General features: G+C 41.3%; 1 protein-coding gene across 7 annotated transcripts in view; it reads right to left on the reverse strand.

The window, feature by feature from the left end:
• Positions 1-20,246, reverse strand: part of CHUK (component of inhibitor of nuclear factor kappa B kinase complex) — a 95,753-nt gene that overhangs the window by 21,292 nt on the left and 54,215 nt on the right. For all 7 annotated transcript variants that reach the window (XM_050960118.1, XM_050960115.1, XM_050960117.1 and 4 more), the window contains 4 exons: positions 18,481-18,632; positions 14,057-14,118; positions 8,848-8,957; positions 5,254-5,303 (listed from right to left, as the gene is read on the reverse strand). In XM_050960118.1, coding sequence (XP_050816075.1) covers positions 5,254-5,303; positions 8,848-8,957; positions 14,057-14,118; positions 18,481-18,632 — 374 coding nt within the window. The remainder of the gene's footprint in view (positions 1-5,253; positions 5,304-8,847; positions 8,958-14,056; positions 14,119-18,480; positions 18,633-20,246) is intronic.

Raw genomic sequence — 20,246 nt, forward strand, 5'->3', positions numbered from 1 at the left:
AGGCTAGAGACACCATCCCTGCCCTCTCTGGCTGACAGATGGACCTTTCATCCATGAACGTATCTAGTTCTTTTTTGAACCCTGTTATAATCTTGGCCTTCACAACATTCTCTGGCAAGTAGTTCCACAGGTTGACTATGCGTTGTGTGAAAACGCACTTCCTTTTGTTCGTTTTAAACCTGCAGCCTATTCATTTCATTTGGTGACCCCTAGTTCTTGTGTTATGAGAAGGAGTAAATAACCCTTCCTTATTTACTTTCTCCACACTAGTCGTGATTTTATAGACCTCTATCATATCCCTCCTTAGTCGTCTCTTTTCCAAGCTGAAAAGTCCCAGTCTTATTAATCTCTCATCATATGGAAGCCGTTCCATACCCCTAATAATTTTTGTTGCCTTTTTGTGAACCTTTTCCAATTCCAATACATGGTTTTTGAGATAGGGTGACCATATCTGCACACAGTATTCAAGATGGGGGCATATCATGGATTTATATAGAGGCAATATGATATTTTCTGTGTTATGATCTATCCCTTTCTTAATGATTCCCAACATCATTTGCTTTTTTGACTGCTGCTACACATGGAGTGGATGTTTTCAGAGAACCATCCACAATGACTGCAAGATCTCTTTCTTGAGTGGCAATGGTTAATTTAGACTCCATCATTTTATGTTTATAGTTGGGATTATGTTTTCCAATGTGCACTACTTTGCATTTATAAACACTGAATTTCATCTGCTATTTTGTTGCCGTCACCTAGTTTTGAGAGATCCTTTTGTAGCTCTTCACAGTCTGCTTGGGATTTAACTATCTTAAGCAGTTTTGTATCTGCAAATCTTGCCCTTTTCCCAGATCATTTATGACCCAATTAAAAAAGAAGGGGTTAATTCTACTAAATCAAAACTCCTTCTCCAGTGCACGCAGTTATATACACATCAATCATGAGCCAGTCAGAGCACAGGGGAGCTGACACTAATCACTCATCTCTCCACACATTATACAATTCCAGGCACTCTGCCCGAGCACTAATTTCCATAATGACTTTGGCTATTTACCCATCACACAACTATGCAAAAATCCTGCCTCTGTCTGCCCTTATAGTACCCTAGTCATAATATTCAGGACCATCTGAATTTCTGCCACCCTCCCCACCATCACGCCAGCCAGTGTAATTTAAGAAGTGGCGAAGGAGGAGCAGAGGGCAAGATTAAGAACGTTAGATGCAACGGCAAGATAGGGAAGATGCCAGAAGGTGACCATGTTTATTGTGGGCATGAGGATGAGGAATTGCAAGGACATTGGGCATAGAAGAATACACATAAGAATGCATGAATCAAAAGGTAGAGGGAGCATTTCAGTATAGCACTAACTTGAGACTCATCAATGTAGTAATAATGGAAACCTGGAACTAACATGACTTGGACTTCCTTTTTGAGTTTGTTTAGACCAGGATACAATTATTAAGTAAACAGGAAACATTTGATAAATGTTTGCAAACCCCCAAAATAATAAATGTAACAAACTAGTGAATGAAGTATGTAAATGTGCACAAGTTGTGATAATCCCCACAGCACTCCCTAAAATCCATCTAATTTTTGAGCTAGAGGTGTAACTTCCAACTCAGAGGCATACCTGCGCTAGCTCTCATTTAGCTAGAGAGCTAAAAATAGAATCATAGCTGTAAGTGGTGGTGGGGCAGCTAGCCATCTGAGTATGTGCCTGTCTAAGCTGTAGGTATATACACAGGTGCCTAGCCCCTCCCATCACTTATGGAGTCATGGCTACACTTATTTTTTGCATGCTAGCTTGATCAGAGCTGGTGCAGAAATACATTTGACTAGGTCATGGAAGTGGAATCAGACAAAGGACTGGCTACCACAGACAGACAAATGGATTTAAGGCCTATGAGCTATTTTTCTAGACCTTTGAGAAAAAGTAAAAAATGTCACTGAACCAGAGCAATGCTAAGAAGGACTTGACTGTTTATCCATCTGTTCTATCTCCTACTAAAGTGTGAGCTTCTTGGGGGGCAAAAGCTGCCTTTGTTTTTTCTATTATTCCAGTGATCAGCACAATGGGGCCCTCATTCCTGACTGGGAACTCTAGGGTACTACTGTAGTAGGACCACCTCCACCATATAGGACCCTGTTACAAAGGCTGATCTCTTGGTGTGGTTTTAGGACAGCAGTGTGCATCATGGTGATCTTGCTCAACAATTCCATACAGATGGGTTAAAAAGACCTCAGGGAAGCTCTGGGAGGATGGCTGATCATTTTCCATGAACTGAAGCATAAAATTTAGGGTAATTGGAGGGACAGCGTGTGGCTCAACTGCTTTTTGGTTGTTTTGTTTGTTCCATATCTGACTTTTGCTTTCTGCATCAAGTCCTGGTTCTATAAAGCCTGGAGCCCCGTCAGCCTCAAGCCATGGTGTTTCTCAGGATTACCTAACCAGACCGAGGTGTGGCTTTTGCCTGCTCCCCTGACATTGTCCTAGTGGCTCTTGGCACAGGGAGAGGGAGAAACTTCATCCACCAGCTCCAGCCCAACCTTCTAACCAGGGCCAGGATTCCCCTACTCAGGGGAAGAGATGTGACTCCAGCAGGAGGCTCACAGTAACTACCACCCTCATCACCAGTTCACAAAAAGAGCATTTGTTCTTCCTCTCTGTGTCTGTAACACTCAGGGCCATTCCCTGTAGATAGTTATCAAAGCCATGTTAAGTAGACTAGAATGTCTAACCTTTCTGCCTGTATGGTTCGAGAATCAAAAAGTAAGTGCTAAATGTGTCTGTTTGCCTGCATCCCAGTAGAAATCTAACAATGGGATGTAATTAGCATGTAATTGCTAAATCCTGCTCCTATCTTATAATGCTTCATTACTGTATTCTATTGATTCAGAGATCAAAAGGGGATATCATCATTTAGATGGGACTGGTGGTGTAATATTATTATTGTCCTCATCTCTTCTCAAAGCTTATAATTCCATATAGTAAACCACCTATGAACCATCTATGAATGGCTGTTACTAGAAGTATTGTCTGTGAAAGGACCCACTGAATAGAGATCACAAACTGTCAGCGCACTTTCATGAAAGCCCATGGGGTAGAGTTACCTGTCAGTGTCCTGCCTGCTTCAACTATAAAGAAAACTTTGGGCCTGATCCTTTTCATCTCAGGTCTGCTTAAACTTTAACAGGGAAGATCTAAGCCATAAGACTGAGGTCTCCTGGTCTACCCTGAAATTCTCATGGAAAAACTTGAACAGACTCTATACCTAGACTACCTATTGGACTGTAACCTTTTATACCGATTCCAGAAAGACTTTTACAAATCAGCAGCCTCACCATCTTGACTACAAAGCTGACCTAAGAACTTTACACACATTTGCATGTATATTGAGCTCTTAATCATATTTCTCTCTTCTTTCTTTTTCCTTTTATTAATAGAACTTAGAGTTAGTTAACAAGGATTGGTTGTAAGCATGCATTTGAGTAAGATCTAAATATTCATTGACCAGGTGGGCAATGCATCTGATCCTTCGGGATTGGTAGAACTTTAAGTATGGTTAGAGACCTATTAAATTCACAGCTGTGAAAAATGGTATTGCCACCCTTACTTCTGTGCTGCCTTCCCAGCTGAATGGCTGGAGAGCAGGAGCTGTTGGCCAGCTGTCTAACTCTGAAAGCAGCGCTGTCACCAGCAGCAGCACAGAAGTAAGGGTGGCAACACCGTGACCCACCCCCACAATAGCCTTGTGATCCCCTTTTGGGTCTGGACCCCAGTTTGAGAAACGATGAGTCTCAAGGGCTTCACATGTTTATATTTTGCCATTTCTAAATACAAATTCATGTTTTGTTACAACACCGTGAAAATTAAGATTTAAATATCTGAAACCACAACATTCAAGATTTTTTAAATAATATGACCGTGAAATTTACAAAAATGGACCGTGAAATTGGTAGGGCCCTAAATATGGTGAATATGGTTTTCAGTAACCCTCACTATTTTAGACTTGGATGTCTAGATGGGAGCCAAAAGGCTGGAATGCCTAACAGGGGCTGTATTTGGTTTCTTGTAAACCAGCACGGTATTTCAGAAGCTATTTTGTTACTGGCTGGGTGAATCTAAGGGCAGGTCTTCACTACCCGCCAGATCAGCGGGTAGGGATCAATTTATTGCGTCTCGTCTACATGCAGCTGAATCAATCCCCAAACACACTCCCCATCGACTCTGGAACTCCAGCTCGCAAGAGGCAGAAGCCGAGTCGATGGGGGAGCAGCAGCGGTTGACTTGCCGCCACCCTCACAGCCAGGCAAGTCGACCTAAGATACATCGACTTCAGCTACACTATTTGTGTAGCTGAAGTTGCATATCTTAGACCAGGGCTTATTACAGAATAAACCACCAGTTTGGGAGATTGTCTGCCCTATTTCTTGCAGTCTGCTCTGAGTGAGGCATTCTCAGTGTGGCCCATCAAGACACCACGGTCACATTAGAGCATCTGTTCTTCCTCTCTCCCCTTATACCTCTGTGTCTTCTTGGGTTTGGCCAGTGACAGTGACCTGACAAACTGACAGCTCTGTAAGTAACACAGAAGGTTTTGACGGCATCATCCCACACTAAGATAAGAGCTAAGCAACAAAGCTGGGTTGGTGACCTGTATGATTTTCTGAACAACTTAGTAACTGACTGAGAAGGGTTAAAAGCATGCATAGTCCTGGAGCAATTACGCCTTAGACCACAAGACCAGAATCCTAACACTTTTTACACTATAGCTGATGCTATGTAACACCCGACTGATTTATACATCATGACACCTACTCCTCTACCCCAGACCCACCTGGTCAGGGCCAGGCCAAAGAGAAGGGGTGTGGCAGTTCTGACACTATATAAAAGAAGGTGTAATGAAAAGCATCACTAAGCGAGTTACATTTTACAGGCCATTTAATTTTTCAGTAGTGAAACTAATATATGATGTTATTTACACAACTTAGAGACATTGCCAACATTTCCTCCACTCACCACCTATGTCTTTGCACAAGCACACCATCAAACCACTCCCCTCAGCTCCCACCAAGATCCTGAGGTCTTCCCCACCCCATCACTCTATGTGTATCTCCACCCCTCCCTGCCCAGCATTCGCTCTGTCACGCTGCAAATGATAATGTAAAAAAATCTGATCTTACTATTGAAAGCAAAGATTACTTGCAGGGTTTGAGTTTTATGTAGGTCATAGAATAAACCTGTTCCATACCTGGAGGTCTTGGTTTTAATTGCTTGTATAGTTCTATGGCTTTTTGTTCACTGCAAAAAGAAGAAATCACTTCATACATGTATTCACACACATAGAGGAACTGACCATTTAATATTCAAGAGTAAAAAGACTTCATATTCAAGTCTTTATTAAGATGGAGACAATTTTTAAATGTTACTAATAGATACCCTGCCCCTTCAACATTAGGAATCCATGTCAATTCATTCCATGATAGAAGTCCACATTTCCTAAAAAGCTGTCCCCTTTTCTTCATAATTCTGTATTTACCTTGTGGCTATTCAGACTAAATGGCATTAATTCTATGCTTTCTTCAATTATTTTGAAGATAACATTTAAACATTGAAGGTTTGATTTTAGTAACTTTGTTAGCTTTTCTTCTGTATAACTGCCTGACAAATTCCCCATTTGCACTCATGTTTCCTTGCTTGCTCTCAGTTCCATGGTGGACATTTGGGAAGAGTATGAGGAAGAGATCACCAAAAAGGTACATTTCCTTCTACCTTTAAAGTAAGTTTTCCTACTATGCATAGCTCCAATAACTCAAAAGCAGTTACATGTGGAAGCTTCCAACTTCATGACAAATCCTCACTTTCCTATTTCCAGAAGTTCAGCATAATCTTTCACAGCAGATTAATTTCTCCCATCACCCAGACCATTCATAAACCTGGAACCTCCCATTCCCTGGCCAGCTTGCCCACCCACCCTTACTCACTCCCAGAGGAGTTTCAAGGGAATCACATATTCCAGTCAAATGTCCTGTGCTTTGTCCCAGTAATAATATATGTGTAGAGCACTCTCCTACACAAAAATGCTGGGGTCGCTGAGCAACCATAACAGAATTTTCTTGTTAACTACCAGAATATACCACAACCTCAACAAAATTAGACAGGGTGGGTAAACAAACAGTAAGAAAAAAACAGAACAGCAGAAGTAATTTAAAAACACCTCTGGAAAAAACACAGAAGTTTTTAGTATTTTTTGAATGGGGAGATGAAATGGACAGAGTTCAGGAAGGAGAGAGGTCCACACTGTGGGGACCACCACAGCCAAGGCTCAACCACAGGCCTACTTCAGGCATGATGGTAGAAGCCCTAGACACCAGGTGGTGTGGGGGAGCCAGTCCCATTCAGAGCTTTATAAACCAGTAAAGATAACTGACTGAATCTGCCACTTAATAGGCAGCTAATGTAAAGAACACAATACAGGCTGAATATGCTCACAACAGCTCAAACTCGCAAGCTGTCATGTGACTGAATCTGAATAAGCTGCAAGTGGTGCATCAGCCTTGGTGGTAGCCCCACAAGAGGGAATTACAACAGCTGATTTCTCAAGATCACAAGGGCTTATGCAACCATTGCCAGTTTGTCCCGAGTTAAATGATGACAAAACCTATGCAAATGTGCATAGCTGAAAACCACATGTCCAAACCACATCCAACACAAGAATAGAGCATGGTCAAAAATGACGCCATGATAATGCACCTGAGCTCTCAGAGCATTGGAAATAGCTAAGAGACCACCTTCCTCTTGGCACACCCAACCAGATAGCAGACCACTACACTGCACCTGTAATGTAGGGGGAGGAGAGCTTATTAGTATTCAACTCCCTCAATTCAGTTTTAGATGCTGTGCAAACAGGTCTGAAGATCCACCAGTCTCTCTTGTGCCCTAATCCCAGTCCGATGCTTGTTGGTGTGCACTGGTAATTGAAAAATAAATACACAGAAGAGAGAAAATCTGAGACAAGGATGGAGAGAAAATCCCCACCCCATCATGCCCCCGTCTGCTTCTCACCCCTGCCAGCCCCCAACTGCCAAGAGACCAGGCACCCAGTCTGCTCCTCACTCCCTATAACCCTCAACCTCTGAGGGGCCAAGCACTCAACCTGCTCCTCGCTCCCCTCCTCCCTCAGTCACCAAGGGACCAGGCACCCCGTTTGCTCCTCACCCCACAAGGAAGGGGTATAGTAGAACCTGATATGTAATCCCCCTGCAACTGAAGAGGTAACCTGGTCTGGTATGTTTTCAGACACTTGTGAACCAAGAATGTCTGTTCCTATGGAAGCGCTGTGACACCATGGTGATGGGTGCTAATATGAAACACTCAGATAAAAAGGACCATACTTCAAAGCAGCATTTGCCACCTTTGGTACAGGATCACATGCTGTCACTTCCAGTTGGATTGGATGGCACACAGTAACTGGGACAACGGTCCTGTAGATCTAGGTTTCTCACTGCGGCAAGTTCTGTTTTACAGTCATCAGTGGGAAAAGCATTTGTATTACCAGAGTGCCCAGAGGCCCAAGCCAAAACTGAGGCCCCTTTGTGCTAGGTATAGACAGTCCCTACCCCAAAGACCTCACAATGTGAATAGGCACAGTGTAGGAGGAAGGAAAGATTATCATCCTCATTTAACAGATGTGGAAGCCTGAAATTCAGCAGATCGGTGATTTGATCAAAGTCATACAGGGAATCTGACACAGCTGGGGGAAAAATGAGATCTCCTGTGCCTCTGTCCAGTGCCTTAGCCACAAGATCATCCTTTCTTCTCATTTCCTGGCTCTAAACATTCACTTACTCAGGAAGGGAAGGGATGTTCTTCCTGCTTTCTAGCTGTTGTTTACGTGATAATTGGTTACACACTCAGCAGCACATTTTTTTCCTTATCTGTCTCTAATAGGCTTCCTCCACCCACTCTGAACCCCAGTTCCAAGCCAGCAATTTCAAGATACAAGTTGCTCATCAACATATCAGGCAGCAGGCTGAAACCTTGATCAGGCCTGTGGCACTGCTGGAGACTGCAAATCAAGCTAGTTGGACCCACTACCATTATCGGTAAGTATCCAGCACTCCTCATCCTACCCCCTGAATTGACAGCAGTGTAGCTTAGAGCAGGTATGTCCCCAGGATGGACAGTGTGTAGGGAATCATTCAGGGATGCACAGAGAATAAAGCAGAGATCAGGAAGACACCTACCTCGGTTAGCACACATTCACTGAGCACTGTATAGAACAGAGTTTCTTTGGAAATAACAGATCCAGTAACTACAGGCTATATGGTTATACATATGCACAAAGGGACAAAGTTAAGATTGCATGTGTAAACCTTAATTGGGCACTTCCCAACTTGAGTGCTTCACTCTGCAACCCCAATGTTCTTTTAAAGTAGGCTGTAAATGGAATATAACTAACGATTTTCAAGGTGTTTTTTTTTTTAATATTATTATTGCTCCAAAACCACATCTGAAATACTTGATGTTTGAGAAAATATTGTTATTTTCATACAACAATGGTTCAATGAAGTTTACTTCCCTCTTTAGGCTGAAAACAAAGCAAGAAAAACCTCAGCTCTCTTAAGCACGCAGTTTTGGTATATAATTCTAAAGCACCGAAGGAAACACACACACACACACACACACACACACACACACACACACACACACTGCCCCCCCGGCCCAACTTACTTTCTCCTCTTCAAAATGGAGAATTTTAAAATAAACATATATATATATAAATAAAACCTCTTACAATGTAAAATTATTTCATCAAGTATGAGAGAATAGCTCTTTTCCTTACAGACTCTCCATGACATCTCCCTGGCGCCTTGCATATGGACTCCTCTGCAGTTCCACAATCTCTGTGTGCAGAGCCATAATCTGTTCGTCTAGGTATCCAATATCTCCAGCCTAATGAGAAAAAAATAAAACTCGCCATAGATCTCAAGCTTTTACTGGAAAGTGATAGTCCATGTATTAAGCAATTTCAGGAGCAGAAATACATAAAAATCAATAAAAAGATTCTCCAAGTTACTTCGTTCAATAGACAAGTGAACCTCAGTGGAATTAACAACATTCTGAAAGTGCGAGTCTTGCTGTCATTGAGGGACAATAATCATTCATTAAGATCAACTAGTTGCTGCTATAGTTCTACGGAAATCAGACCAATTTTCACACAACGTACAATACCCTCAACAACCTTGGATAGACACAGACAATATGAACAAACAGCAAACATATCTTCTTATAACAAAGGATTCCTCTAGAGTCAGCATTGTTGGGTTAACGACAGCCACAAGACCACAGAATCTGCAGAGAGTGTCAATTTTGGTGCTGAAACTGCTCCTATATGTAAGCTGTGGAACTGTATTACAGTCCAAGTTGAGATGCTTTCAAAACTTGAAAACTTTAAAAGCTATAAATAGATAAACTACGTACCTGAATAGGAAAACACCACTGTAGTGATTCCTCTGTTAAGAGAAGACAAACTTGTGATAAGTACAAATTGTCTGTCTTAACAAAGAGAAGGAATCTACTGGTCTGGAGTCATGATTGATAGGATAACATACTGTTACTCCCCAAGTGGGGGGTATGGAAGAGACCAGGATGAGATGAGGAAACACAGTAGGGATAACAGCAGACAGAAGGACTCAGACCAAATACAGCTTTGGAAGAAAGTGTTGTACTTCCTTGCATCTGATCAATGTACACTCTGATTGCCAGAGATCTGCAATTCTTCTCATAAGAGGTTCTATTTCTTTCTACTCAGGTTGTGGAATCAAACTGAGTTGACCATGCTCTGAGACTTGTAGATGTTCAGATTTTTTTCCTAATGCTTTTAAGATAGCTGAACGGAGTCATCAGGAGATGGTACATTTTGAATCTTTTAAGTCTTTCATTTTGCCAGCAAGGATATGAATTAGGTATCTGAATTCCAGATGGACTGTGTCCTAATCAAATGGAATTGGATTGTTCTGCTGACATCCAGGTGATTGCATCTGTTTCCTTGGAAATGTATGATGTTAAGGCCATAAGAAAGGAAACGTGTCCCCTGACAGAGATGATACAGAGCAACTATACTAGTTCAAGAAACCTGGAAGTAGCTCCAAGTAGTATTCTGGGTGAAAAAAAACCTGAGGACAAAATAAAAATGTCACTTATCCTTCTAAGAGAAACAAGTGGAGTTTGACAAGACAGCCTTAACTTCTTAATTCTTAAGAAAAAGAATCCAGGTGGAGGCAGCACTTGGATCAAAGCACTGCTCCATCTTCAGGGTGTTCAATGCAGGAACACGTAACAGAGTTCTGAGACTAAGCCCTATTAGTCAAGCCATCCAATATGACCCAAAGACAAGTTCTGTTAGATGCTGACTTGGCATTAAAGCTATCCTGAGAGTGCACTGATTAGAAGACTTTCAGTATAGCTATAGACAGAGAAGATAATATCCACCAATTACTCTGGGAGATGGACCTCGAGGTCCAAGTCATCAAACTAAATCTGCCGGGACCCAGACACTGGACACAGCAATAGCATACCTAGGCTGGTGGGGAAAAAACACCAAGGAAACACATCAGCATCCTCCTTGAGTCAGGAGAACCAGAGGAAACACTAGATGTAGCATTTTCTAATCGTTCTGGACACTTGAACAAAGAATGGTCAACAGGGGAAGCTGTAGTAAAGAGCATAATTTAGCTAGTGTGCTGGCAGCAACAACAACTACACATTTCCTGTGCCATGCAAGCACAACAATCAAGAGGGAATCCTCCGCATCTCATGGACATCCAGAAAAATCAGAGATAGGACCTTAAACCCCGCTACCCAGAAGAACAGGATTATGGATGACAGATCCTGAAGCCTTTAAACTGAGCCTTTCCTAACTGGCCCCTGATAGAAAAAAAGGTTGAGCAATTTGTGGAAAGGGACGGGACTCTATATAAACATCCCACTTCCACAAAACACACTTTATTTAAAAAAATAAAATGCAAAGTGTTAGGCAACACTAATATAGGGATCACCTCCACCATCTGAATGCACTATGTAAAAGCTGCTTCAATATATTTATCTGACTGGCCCACAACTACTTCTAGAACACATGAAGTGATGCTTCATTGTTTTGGAAGAAAAAAACAGTAGAATTCCAAGGCAAACACACAACATTGTGGTGGAGTAATGGTTTCATAGATGTTAAGGCTAGAAGGGACCATTAGCTCATCCAGTCTGAGCTCCTGCACAGCACAGACCTGAAAACCCACTAGTAATTCCTGCATTAAACCCACATCTCGTAGTTGAGCTGGAGCTTATCTTCTAGAAAGAGCCATCCAATCTTGATTTAAAAATGTAACATCTTTAAATTCAAAGTGGAGGAACTGGATAAACTCCATCCCAGAATACTAGAGCAACTGGGACACGACATTACAAATTCAGCAGCAAGGATTTTTAATAAATCTAGTAAATTGATAGAAGTACCATATAGACTGGAGAATATCAAAAGTAGTTTAAGAAAAGGAAAAAGGGTTCCAGGCAACTACAGACCTGTTAGTCTGATTTCAATAGCAGACAAGACTTGGGAAAAAACTTTAACAAAAGGATTAAAGACATGGAGGTAAATGGAAAATAGGACAAAATGCAACATGGGTTTACAAAAGGTAGATCATGCCAGACTAACCAGATATCTATCTTAGGTAAGATAAATGATTGTCTAGACCAGGAAAACACACTCAATCAAATTTAGCTGGATTTCAAGTAAAGCATTTGATACAGTTCCCCATGCGAAATTAGTGGAATTCGAGAATATGAACTGGCTAAAAGGGATATGAAATGGGTTGTGCCTGGAGGGAAGTTATTAGTGGAGTCTCCCAACTATCAGTCTTGGGACAGTTCTTGTTTAATATTTTAATCTGTGATCTAGGAACAAAAAAGTAGGAATGTACTGATGGCACAAAGTTGGGAGGCATCAACACAGCGGAGGAATGAAATATTATCCGGTAAGAACTGAATAACCTAGAGGATTGGAGTAATAGAAGTGGGATGACATGCAATAGTACAGCGTGCAAGGTCATGTACTTACGGGCTAAAAACAAGAATTTCTGCTATAAACTGAGAGCTCATAGTTGGAAATGACAGAGGAGAAAGACCTGGGTGTACTGATCACTACAGGATGACTATAAGCCACAAAAGTACCAAGGCCACAAAAAAGATAAAGGCGATCCTAGGAGGTATAAGGTGATGTATTTCCAGCAGAGATAGGGAAGTATTAATACCATTATACAAGGAATCTGAAATATTGTATACACTTCTGGTCACCCATGTTCAAGAAAGATGAATTAAAACTGTAAGAGGCAGAGTGTAAGGCTGTGAGGATGATCAGGGGAATGGAGAGACTCTCATGAGAGGAGACAAAGAGCTTGGCTTTCTTAGTCTAGCAAAATGAAGGCTGGGAAGGGATCTGATTGCTCTCTATAAACACATGAGGGGAGTAAACACCAGGGAGGGAGAAGAGCTGTTTAAGCTAAAGGACTATGTTAGCAAAAGAGCAAAGGGCAATAAACTGGCCATAAATAAATTTAGGCTCAGCTGGTGAATGGTTCTAGACGGACCTGAATGGACTGTGCTTTAACCTTTATTTCTCTTTGCTAATCTAAGGACTTCCAACACGGCGTTCCAATTGACTAATAAATCCTACATTGTTGTATGCTAGGTAGTTGTAGCCATGTCGATCCCAGGATATTAGAGAGATAACGTAGGTAAGGTAATATCTTTTACTAGACTGAGAAAAAGATATTACCTGACCCACCACATCTCTAATAAATCCTACTCTGTTTTGAAAAAACAGTTTAGGGTGTCATGGGAGATACTGGCTAGGGTGCATTAGTCCCTGAAGAGCGTACAAGTCTCTACCAGAAGTCTCTCTCAGTTGGACTTGCTGACCAGAATTCATGGTGTGAAGCAGGAATGCTGGAGCCTCCAATCAAGGATGCAGTGAGTCTGCATTGTCTTCCTTGAAGGAAGAATGAGACCCCTTGAGGGTCTGGCATATTAAGAGGGTTCCTCCAAGAGACTGTTCAAAAGCTAAGGATGTAGCACCAAACCTGTGCATCCGTGACACTTACGAAGGGTTATGGTGGATTTGTCATCTCCAGAAATTTTAAAATCAAGATTAGATATTTTTCTAAAAGAGATGCTCTAGCTCAAACAGGAGTTAATTCAGAGAAGTCCTGTGCCCTGTGTTACACAGGAGGTCAGACTGGACGATCACAGTGGTCCCTTCTGGCCTTGGAAGCTACAAACTGCATCATAAGAGATGCTTCCGTAATGAGAAGTGAGCTTTAGAAAGAGGATGTCAAAATGGATGGTTTAGGTATTTCAATTACTCTGATGTCAAGACAAGTTTAAAATAAAGTGGTAAAATGTTAAGTGATTGGTTCCCTGTCAAGCTTGGTAAAGCAAAAATATCTTGTGTGGGGATGGGAGTGGGAACAAACTACAAAATCTCATTTACTCCCAAATCACCTCACTCTAGAAATGAATAATAGTTTTCCATGATCTTGTGTTTCTAATATGGACTCTAAGAAGACAATGGAAAGAGTACAATGGAGAAATAAATTGTTACATTTGAATATCATGGTGACAGTTGGATTGTTTCTTGAGGAAGATCCTCTGGCTGAAACAGTAATTTTGTTATTGCTACTTTGCTCAGTACATGAAGTATCTTGAACAGCTGCTTCAGCTATGGCACACACTATAGCTTAAGTTTATTAAGTCATGACTCAACATTTATTTAAGTGAATGTATTTCATCAGACTCAATGATTCAGTTCCTCTAAAAATGCTATAATTGCCTGAGAGAATCCCTTGAGTTTTCTACACCATACACAGGTCCTGTGGTTGCATAAGTTATCCCTCAGTAACACTTCAAGAGGCGAAACTGACCCAAATGCAAAAATTTTCATTATCTCAGCCTGCCAAGTCCCCCTCTCCCAGACATCAAGTATCCTTCTTTCACTCCCATACCTCAGCACACTGGATGGCCTTTACTTCCATTTCCTTCCAGGCTTTGAGCATCTTTTCTGAGGCTTAAAAGAAATGGAGTCTGATTAATCAACAAAAAAGTACAGGTATCACATGAATTGGGAACGAACCTAGATAAATGCATACAGATAAAAATTTTAGAAAATGAGTGCCTAAAGAAACACACTCACGTCCATAGTTAGGTACCTAAATAAGTGTCCTGAACTTCAAGAATACTGAGAACCCAAACAGCTTGCAATGGCTTCAGTTATCTTGAGTCCAGCCACTTTTTGAAAATCAGGCCTATGAACTTCATCTCTTTAGGTTCCCACTTTTGGAAATTTTTGTGGCCTGTATAAAACACAGGCCAAAGAACTTCATCCAGTTATTCCAGCATCAAACATATCTTCTGGTTGAGCTACAGAAGATCTCTTAAAAAGAAACATCCCATTTTGATTCTAAGACTCCAAATGATGGAGACTTCACCACATCCCTATGTCAGTTGTAACTACATTTAGTCACACTCACTATTAAAAAGAGCTCAACCAGAAGTTATGAACTTGAGGCAGGAATCATTCGATGAGGTTCTCTGGTCTGTGCCAAACAGTAGGTCAGGACTAGATGATCAGAATAGTCCCTTCTGGCCTTAACATCTATTAATCTAAAATGCAGGTAACAACACTTTTCTATCTCATAGAATTGTTGTGAGAATAAATATATTAGAGACAGCAAAGCACTCAGATACTATGGTAATGGGGAACATATACAGATAGATTTCCGTAAGAAAAAAAAAATGTGGCACCAGAATGGCAAAAGTGAGAAATGATCAGCAAAACTACACTATGTATAATGTTGTCAACAATGCCAATTGCCCATTGCTTCAAATGTAAAAAACTTTATGCGAAGGGGGCAAGGGAGTCTTGCTTCCTTCAGTGAATTCAAACATTGGAATGGGCAGGAACTCCAGGGAAGGAAATGAACACGTGGCAGATTTTTTAAGTTTTTAAGATTTCTTTAAGTTGTTCTTCAAGATGTGTTCCACATATCCATTCCACTTTAGAGTGTGCATGCCCAAAACGCCAAAGTCAAAGAGTTTTCCCCAATGCAGTACCCTTCAGGGTGGCACTTGCATCCTCCATATGCTTTTGCTCCCAGGCTCAAGTATAAAAGGCAAAGCTGCCCTGATCCCCCTTCAGTTCCTTCACACCGGAATTCAGAATGAATAGATTCTGTTTGACAGGGGAAGGAAGGCAGGTCATGGAATGAACATGTGCCACACATCTTGACAGCCCCACGGATTACGATTAAGAGGACAGGTACCGGAAATTACAAACTTAGGTTTGAGAAGGAAATGAACTGAGATAAAGGCAGCTCAACACAATAGCAACTAGATTTTTTAAGAGGCCTAGCAGAGCATGCTTAGAATAGCTTCCTCGCTACCCCATCTACTCACTCTTCACTTCAGGTTTGTTCTCCTCCCAATACGAGTCTCCCCTATCTAAAAAAAAATTTAGTCCTTTGCTTAATTGCCTTTCTGAACCCAAGATCCCACGCCTCACACACTAATTCTTCAGTCCAGCTGTCACCCTTTCTGTTCCATGGAAGCTGCTCACACCAAACCTCTAACAACCTCTTCCAGGTCAAATCTCAGGGCTCGTATATCAGTCTTCCTCCTTGACCTTTGGATAGCTTCTTACACCACTGACCACTCCCTAATTTTTTTAACTCTTTTCAAAGACTTTCATAGCTCTATTTTCTCAGGGTCCTCCTCCTGCTTCTCTGACCACTCCTATAGCAGGCTCTTTACCCACCCTCTTGATTGGCACAATCATTGATACCTATTATGTCCATTGATACCTATTAGGTGCACATATCTAACAAGCATGGCTTCAACCACCACCGTCATTGCTGATGACTCACAAATCTACCTCCATCCAACCCAGCATCTCATCCTGTCTCTGATATCTCTGCATGGATTATATCCTGTTCACAGATTCATAGAGCCACGCTCTTCCCATATCGCCTAGAAATGCCTCTTTAGGGCATGCCCACCATGATGCCTACAAAACCGTACCATGACAAAGCGTGCGCAGAAATGGGACTGTCCTTGTGTTTCTTCCTTTTCCTACTCTCTTATTCTCACCAACTCCCTCACTTCTGCCATTCATAGATTCCAAGGACAGAAGGGATCATTGTGATCACCTACTTGGACCTGCTGTATAACACAGACCACAGAAGCTTCCAAAAATAATTCTTAAAGCCTGTCTTAGCAAAATAGCCAATCTTGATTTAAAAATAGTCAGTGAGAGAGAACCACCACAACCTTGGGTAAATACGTCCAATGGTTAATTACCCTCACTATTAAAAATGTATGCCTTATTTCCAGTCTGAATTTGTCTAGCTTCAACTTCCAGGCATTGGATCATGTTATACCTTTCCTCTGGCTAGACTGAAGACCTCATTATTAAGTATCTGCTCCCTGTATAGGTACTTAGCAACTGCAATCAAGTCACCTCTTAACCTTCTTTTTGTTAAGTTAAATAGATTATGCTCCTTGAGTCTATCACTCTAAGACAATGATCCTCAAACTTTTGTACTGGTGACCCCTTTCACACAGCAAGTCCCTGAGTGCGACCTCCCTTATAAATTAAAAACACTTTTTTATATATTTACCACCATTATAAATGCCAGAGGCCAAACGGGGTTTGGGGTGGAGGCTGACAGCGCACGACCCCCTGAGGGGTCCCGACCCCCAGTTTGAGAACCCCTGCTCTAAGATATGTTTTCAATGCCTTTAAATCATTCTCAGGGCTCTTCTCTGAACCCTCTCCAATTGTTCAACACCTTTCTTGAACCATGGACACCAGAACTGGATGCAGCATTCCAGGGCCAAATACTGCCTTAAAATCTTCTCTACTCCAACTCAAGATGTCCATTTACACATCTCAGGATCTCATTAGCCCTTGTGTCCACAGCATCACACTGGGAAATCATGTTCAGCTGATTATCCACCTCTCTCACCAAATCTTTTTCAGAGTCACTGGTTCCCAGGATAGAGTCCTTCATCCCATAAGCATTGCCTACATTCTTTGTTCCTAAATGTACAGGGAGTCCTTGGACTTATGATGCCCAACTTATGACAGACGCCACTTATGACACTTTTCAATTGACTGCTCGTTTCGCCCCTCTGATGCTTGTTTCACCCTTATGAGGAAAGCTGGCAGGGAGAACAGCACACATCACATGCTGAGCCTCAGCCAATCACTGATTTCACTGTTCAAGCTTTCTCATTGGCTCCCAGCCCCAAGCTCAGCCAATCAAAAACTAGCAGCAAGGCCTCCCGGAAACAAGCTAGCTTCTCTGATTGGCTTCCACAGCCAAGGCACTGCAAGGGTTCCCCTTCCAGCTCCATTCATTATAACAGCTGCTACATGGAAATTTACAAGGAGAAGAGGAGAACATCTGTCCAAACTTCCTTGGACACTTTCTTTAAGATTGCAGAGAAGACTGCAGAGAAGCCCCCAGCCAAGAGCCCTTCAAAAAGTTCTGGGAAGTCAAAGCATATGTGAATATATGTTTATTTGAATGCTGTTTAAACAAATAAATACATTGACATTGCTACGTTAGTCATCTATAATTCATTTAGTACAAAAATCTGGGTCCTTGTGGTGAAAACAGTGTATCAAGCCTTGGTTCAAGAACGAATCCTCCCTTTATACCATTGATTCCTATGGGAAAAGCAGTTTCAACTTGTAATGTTTCAACTTACAACGCAATTCTGAGGAATGAACTGGGTCGTAAGTCCGAGGACTCCGTGCATACATTTAGCCATATTAAAACATATATTATTTGCCTGTGCTCAGCTTACAAAGTGATCCAGATCACTCTGTATCAGTAACCTCGTCTTCATTATCTACCACTCGCTCAATCTGTGTCTCATCTGCAAACTTTGTTTGCAGTGGTGCTGCAGCAGTATTGGTCCCAAGATATGAGAAACACAAGGAAGGTGATGTCTTGTATCAGACCAAAATCTGTTGGTGGAAGGTACAAACTTTGAGCTACACAAAGTTCTTCAGGATTGGAGAGCCCAGACCTGAAGAAGAGCTCTGTGTAACACAAAAGCTTGTATCTTCCACCAACAGAATTAGGTCCAATAAAAGACATCGCTCACCTACCTTGTCTATCTGCAAACTTTATTAGTGATGATTTTGTGTTTTCTTCCAGGTCTTAGGTCCCCTGACCTCTGTCCCCAATTAAAAAAACACTAGCAAAACTGTACTGATCCCCCAAAAAGTTCATTTGCTTGTATGAGAGTCTTCATCCTCAAACCTCTATCTATATCTTTTACATTACAAGTTATCTGCAGCAGGAACTGTCTACCCACCATGACCTTCATTGGGGCCTTCAACTATTCCAAAAATACTTACATATTCCATAAGCCATCTGGTCACTGTATCTCTCCAGATCAAGATGAATACTCTGATGAAAGAATTCCAGCTTTGCTTTCAGTTGCTGAGATGCGGACACCATATTGTTTTTCATCTTGGTTAAGTTGGCATTATATCGAAGAAGACTCAACCTAAACAATAATTGCAAACAGGGCCTGTTAAAATTAATACAACTGGAATTCTGTGAATTAGTAGCAAAGAATGAACTGCTATGGAGAACCTGAATTCTAACATTTAAAGGAAATGCATCAGTGGCACTGAATTTTTTAAGACCTTCCGGCATAAAGTTTCCAGCAGAGACACGAACCCCGTGTGTGACCCTGGGCAAGTCATTTAAATCCCTCGGGGCCTCAGTTCCCCATATGTAAAATGTGGAGAATAATTCCTCCTTTTCCTCCCATGTAAGTTGTCTTGGCTATTTAGACAGTGAACTCTCCATGGTTGGGACTGACTGGGTATGTATTTTTACAGCACCAAGCAAAACAGGGGAATGTTCATGGCTGGGGCCTCCCGGTGCTAACATAATTCCAATAATAAGACCATCTATCCCTGCACATGCAAACTACTCTGAACAATCTGTATTAGTACTACACCGCTAGTTCGATATAACATGACCCGATATAACACGAATTCGGACATAAGGCAGTAAAGCTATGCTCGGGGGGGGCGGGGTGGGTAGGGCTGCGCACGCCAGTGGATCAAAGCAAGTTATATATAACAGTTTCACCTATAATGCAGTAAGATTTTTTGGCTCCCGAGGACAGCGTTATATCGAGGTAGAGGTGTATTATATTGGTCACAGAGCAACCATCACAGTTAAACTTGCAAAAACTATCTTTATTATCATCTGCTGTCTGTTCCTGGAATATGATCAATTATTTTTTTAAAATCCCTTTTAGCTTTTTCTGGCTTATGAACATCTGAAGTACAGTCTTCCCCATTGAAAATTTTACAGCTACTGTTTTCCAACATACAAGATACTTGTGTTATTTCATAGAACTGAACTTTGAAACTTTAAATTTAGCCTGTGAAGGTACCCCTCAATGAGAAGTACTGTTTTGCTACATTCAATAAAACTGAATAAATATAATGGAGCTGCTAGTTGTGATTCCACAGTTAAGGCTGAGTTGGGTTTTGCACATAAGGTGGAGATTTGACCACTCTGGTGAACGAAGAAGAATGCAGCGTACCATCACCAAACTTATAGCATGTACTCTGAACACAGAATGAATTTTCTGAGTATTTGCAAGTAAATCCATTAGTTTAGGAGTTAAAAATTTAAATTCTGAAGTGGGTTCTAAGGTAATTACCTTGTGTTCCAGTCTTCGGGTAACAGAAACTTCCAATTTACCATATAGTAAACACTCACTGAAATCTTGGGCACAGGCTACACTTGAATGCTTTTTTTTAAATGGACTAATGGTCTTTGTGACACCATGAAGAAAAAAAAAATCTAATGTATCTTTAAAAATCAGTTTACTTTAAACTAATCTAGGACTACAACTGCTATCATGCACTAATCTTTTCTTTTAAAGGTTAACTTTAACTTGGCATTTCCTGGGCTTGTTAACGTTTGTTTTGAGGACAATAACATCATTGGGGCAACTTATTTTACTCAAAATTACTAATTTGAGCTAAACCTTAACTCCAGCTCAACGCAGTTTTTATCTAGGATACAATTATGTTGGATGGAAAATACACCTTTGAAAATGCTCAGCATCTTCTGCTATGATTTATGACCTAAT

The sequence above is a fragment of the Gopherus flavomarginatus genome, chromosome 6 (assembly GCF_025201925.1).
Source record: "Gopherus flavomarginatus isolate rGopFla2 chromosome 6, rGopFla2.mat.asm, whole genome shotgun sequence".
NCBI classification, from domain to species: Eukaryota; Metazoa; Chordata; order Testudines; family Testudinidae; genus Gopherus; species Gopherus flavomarginatus.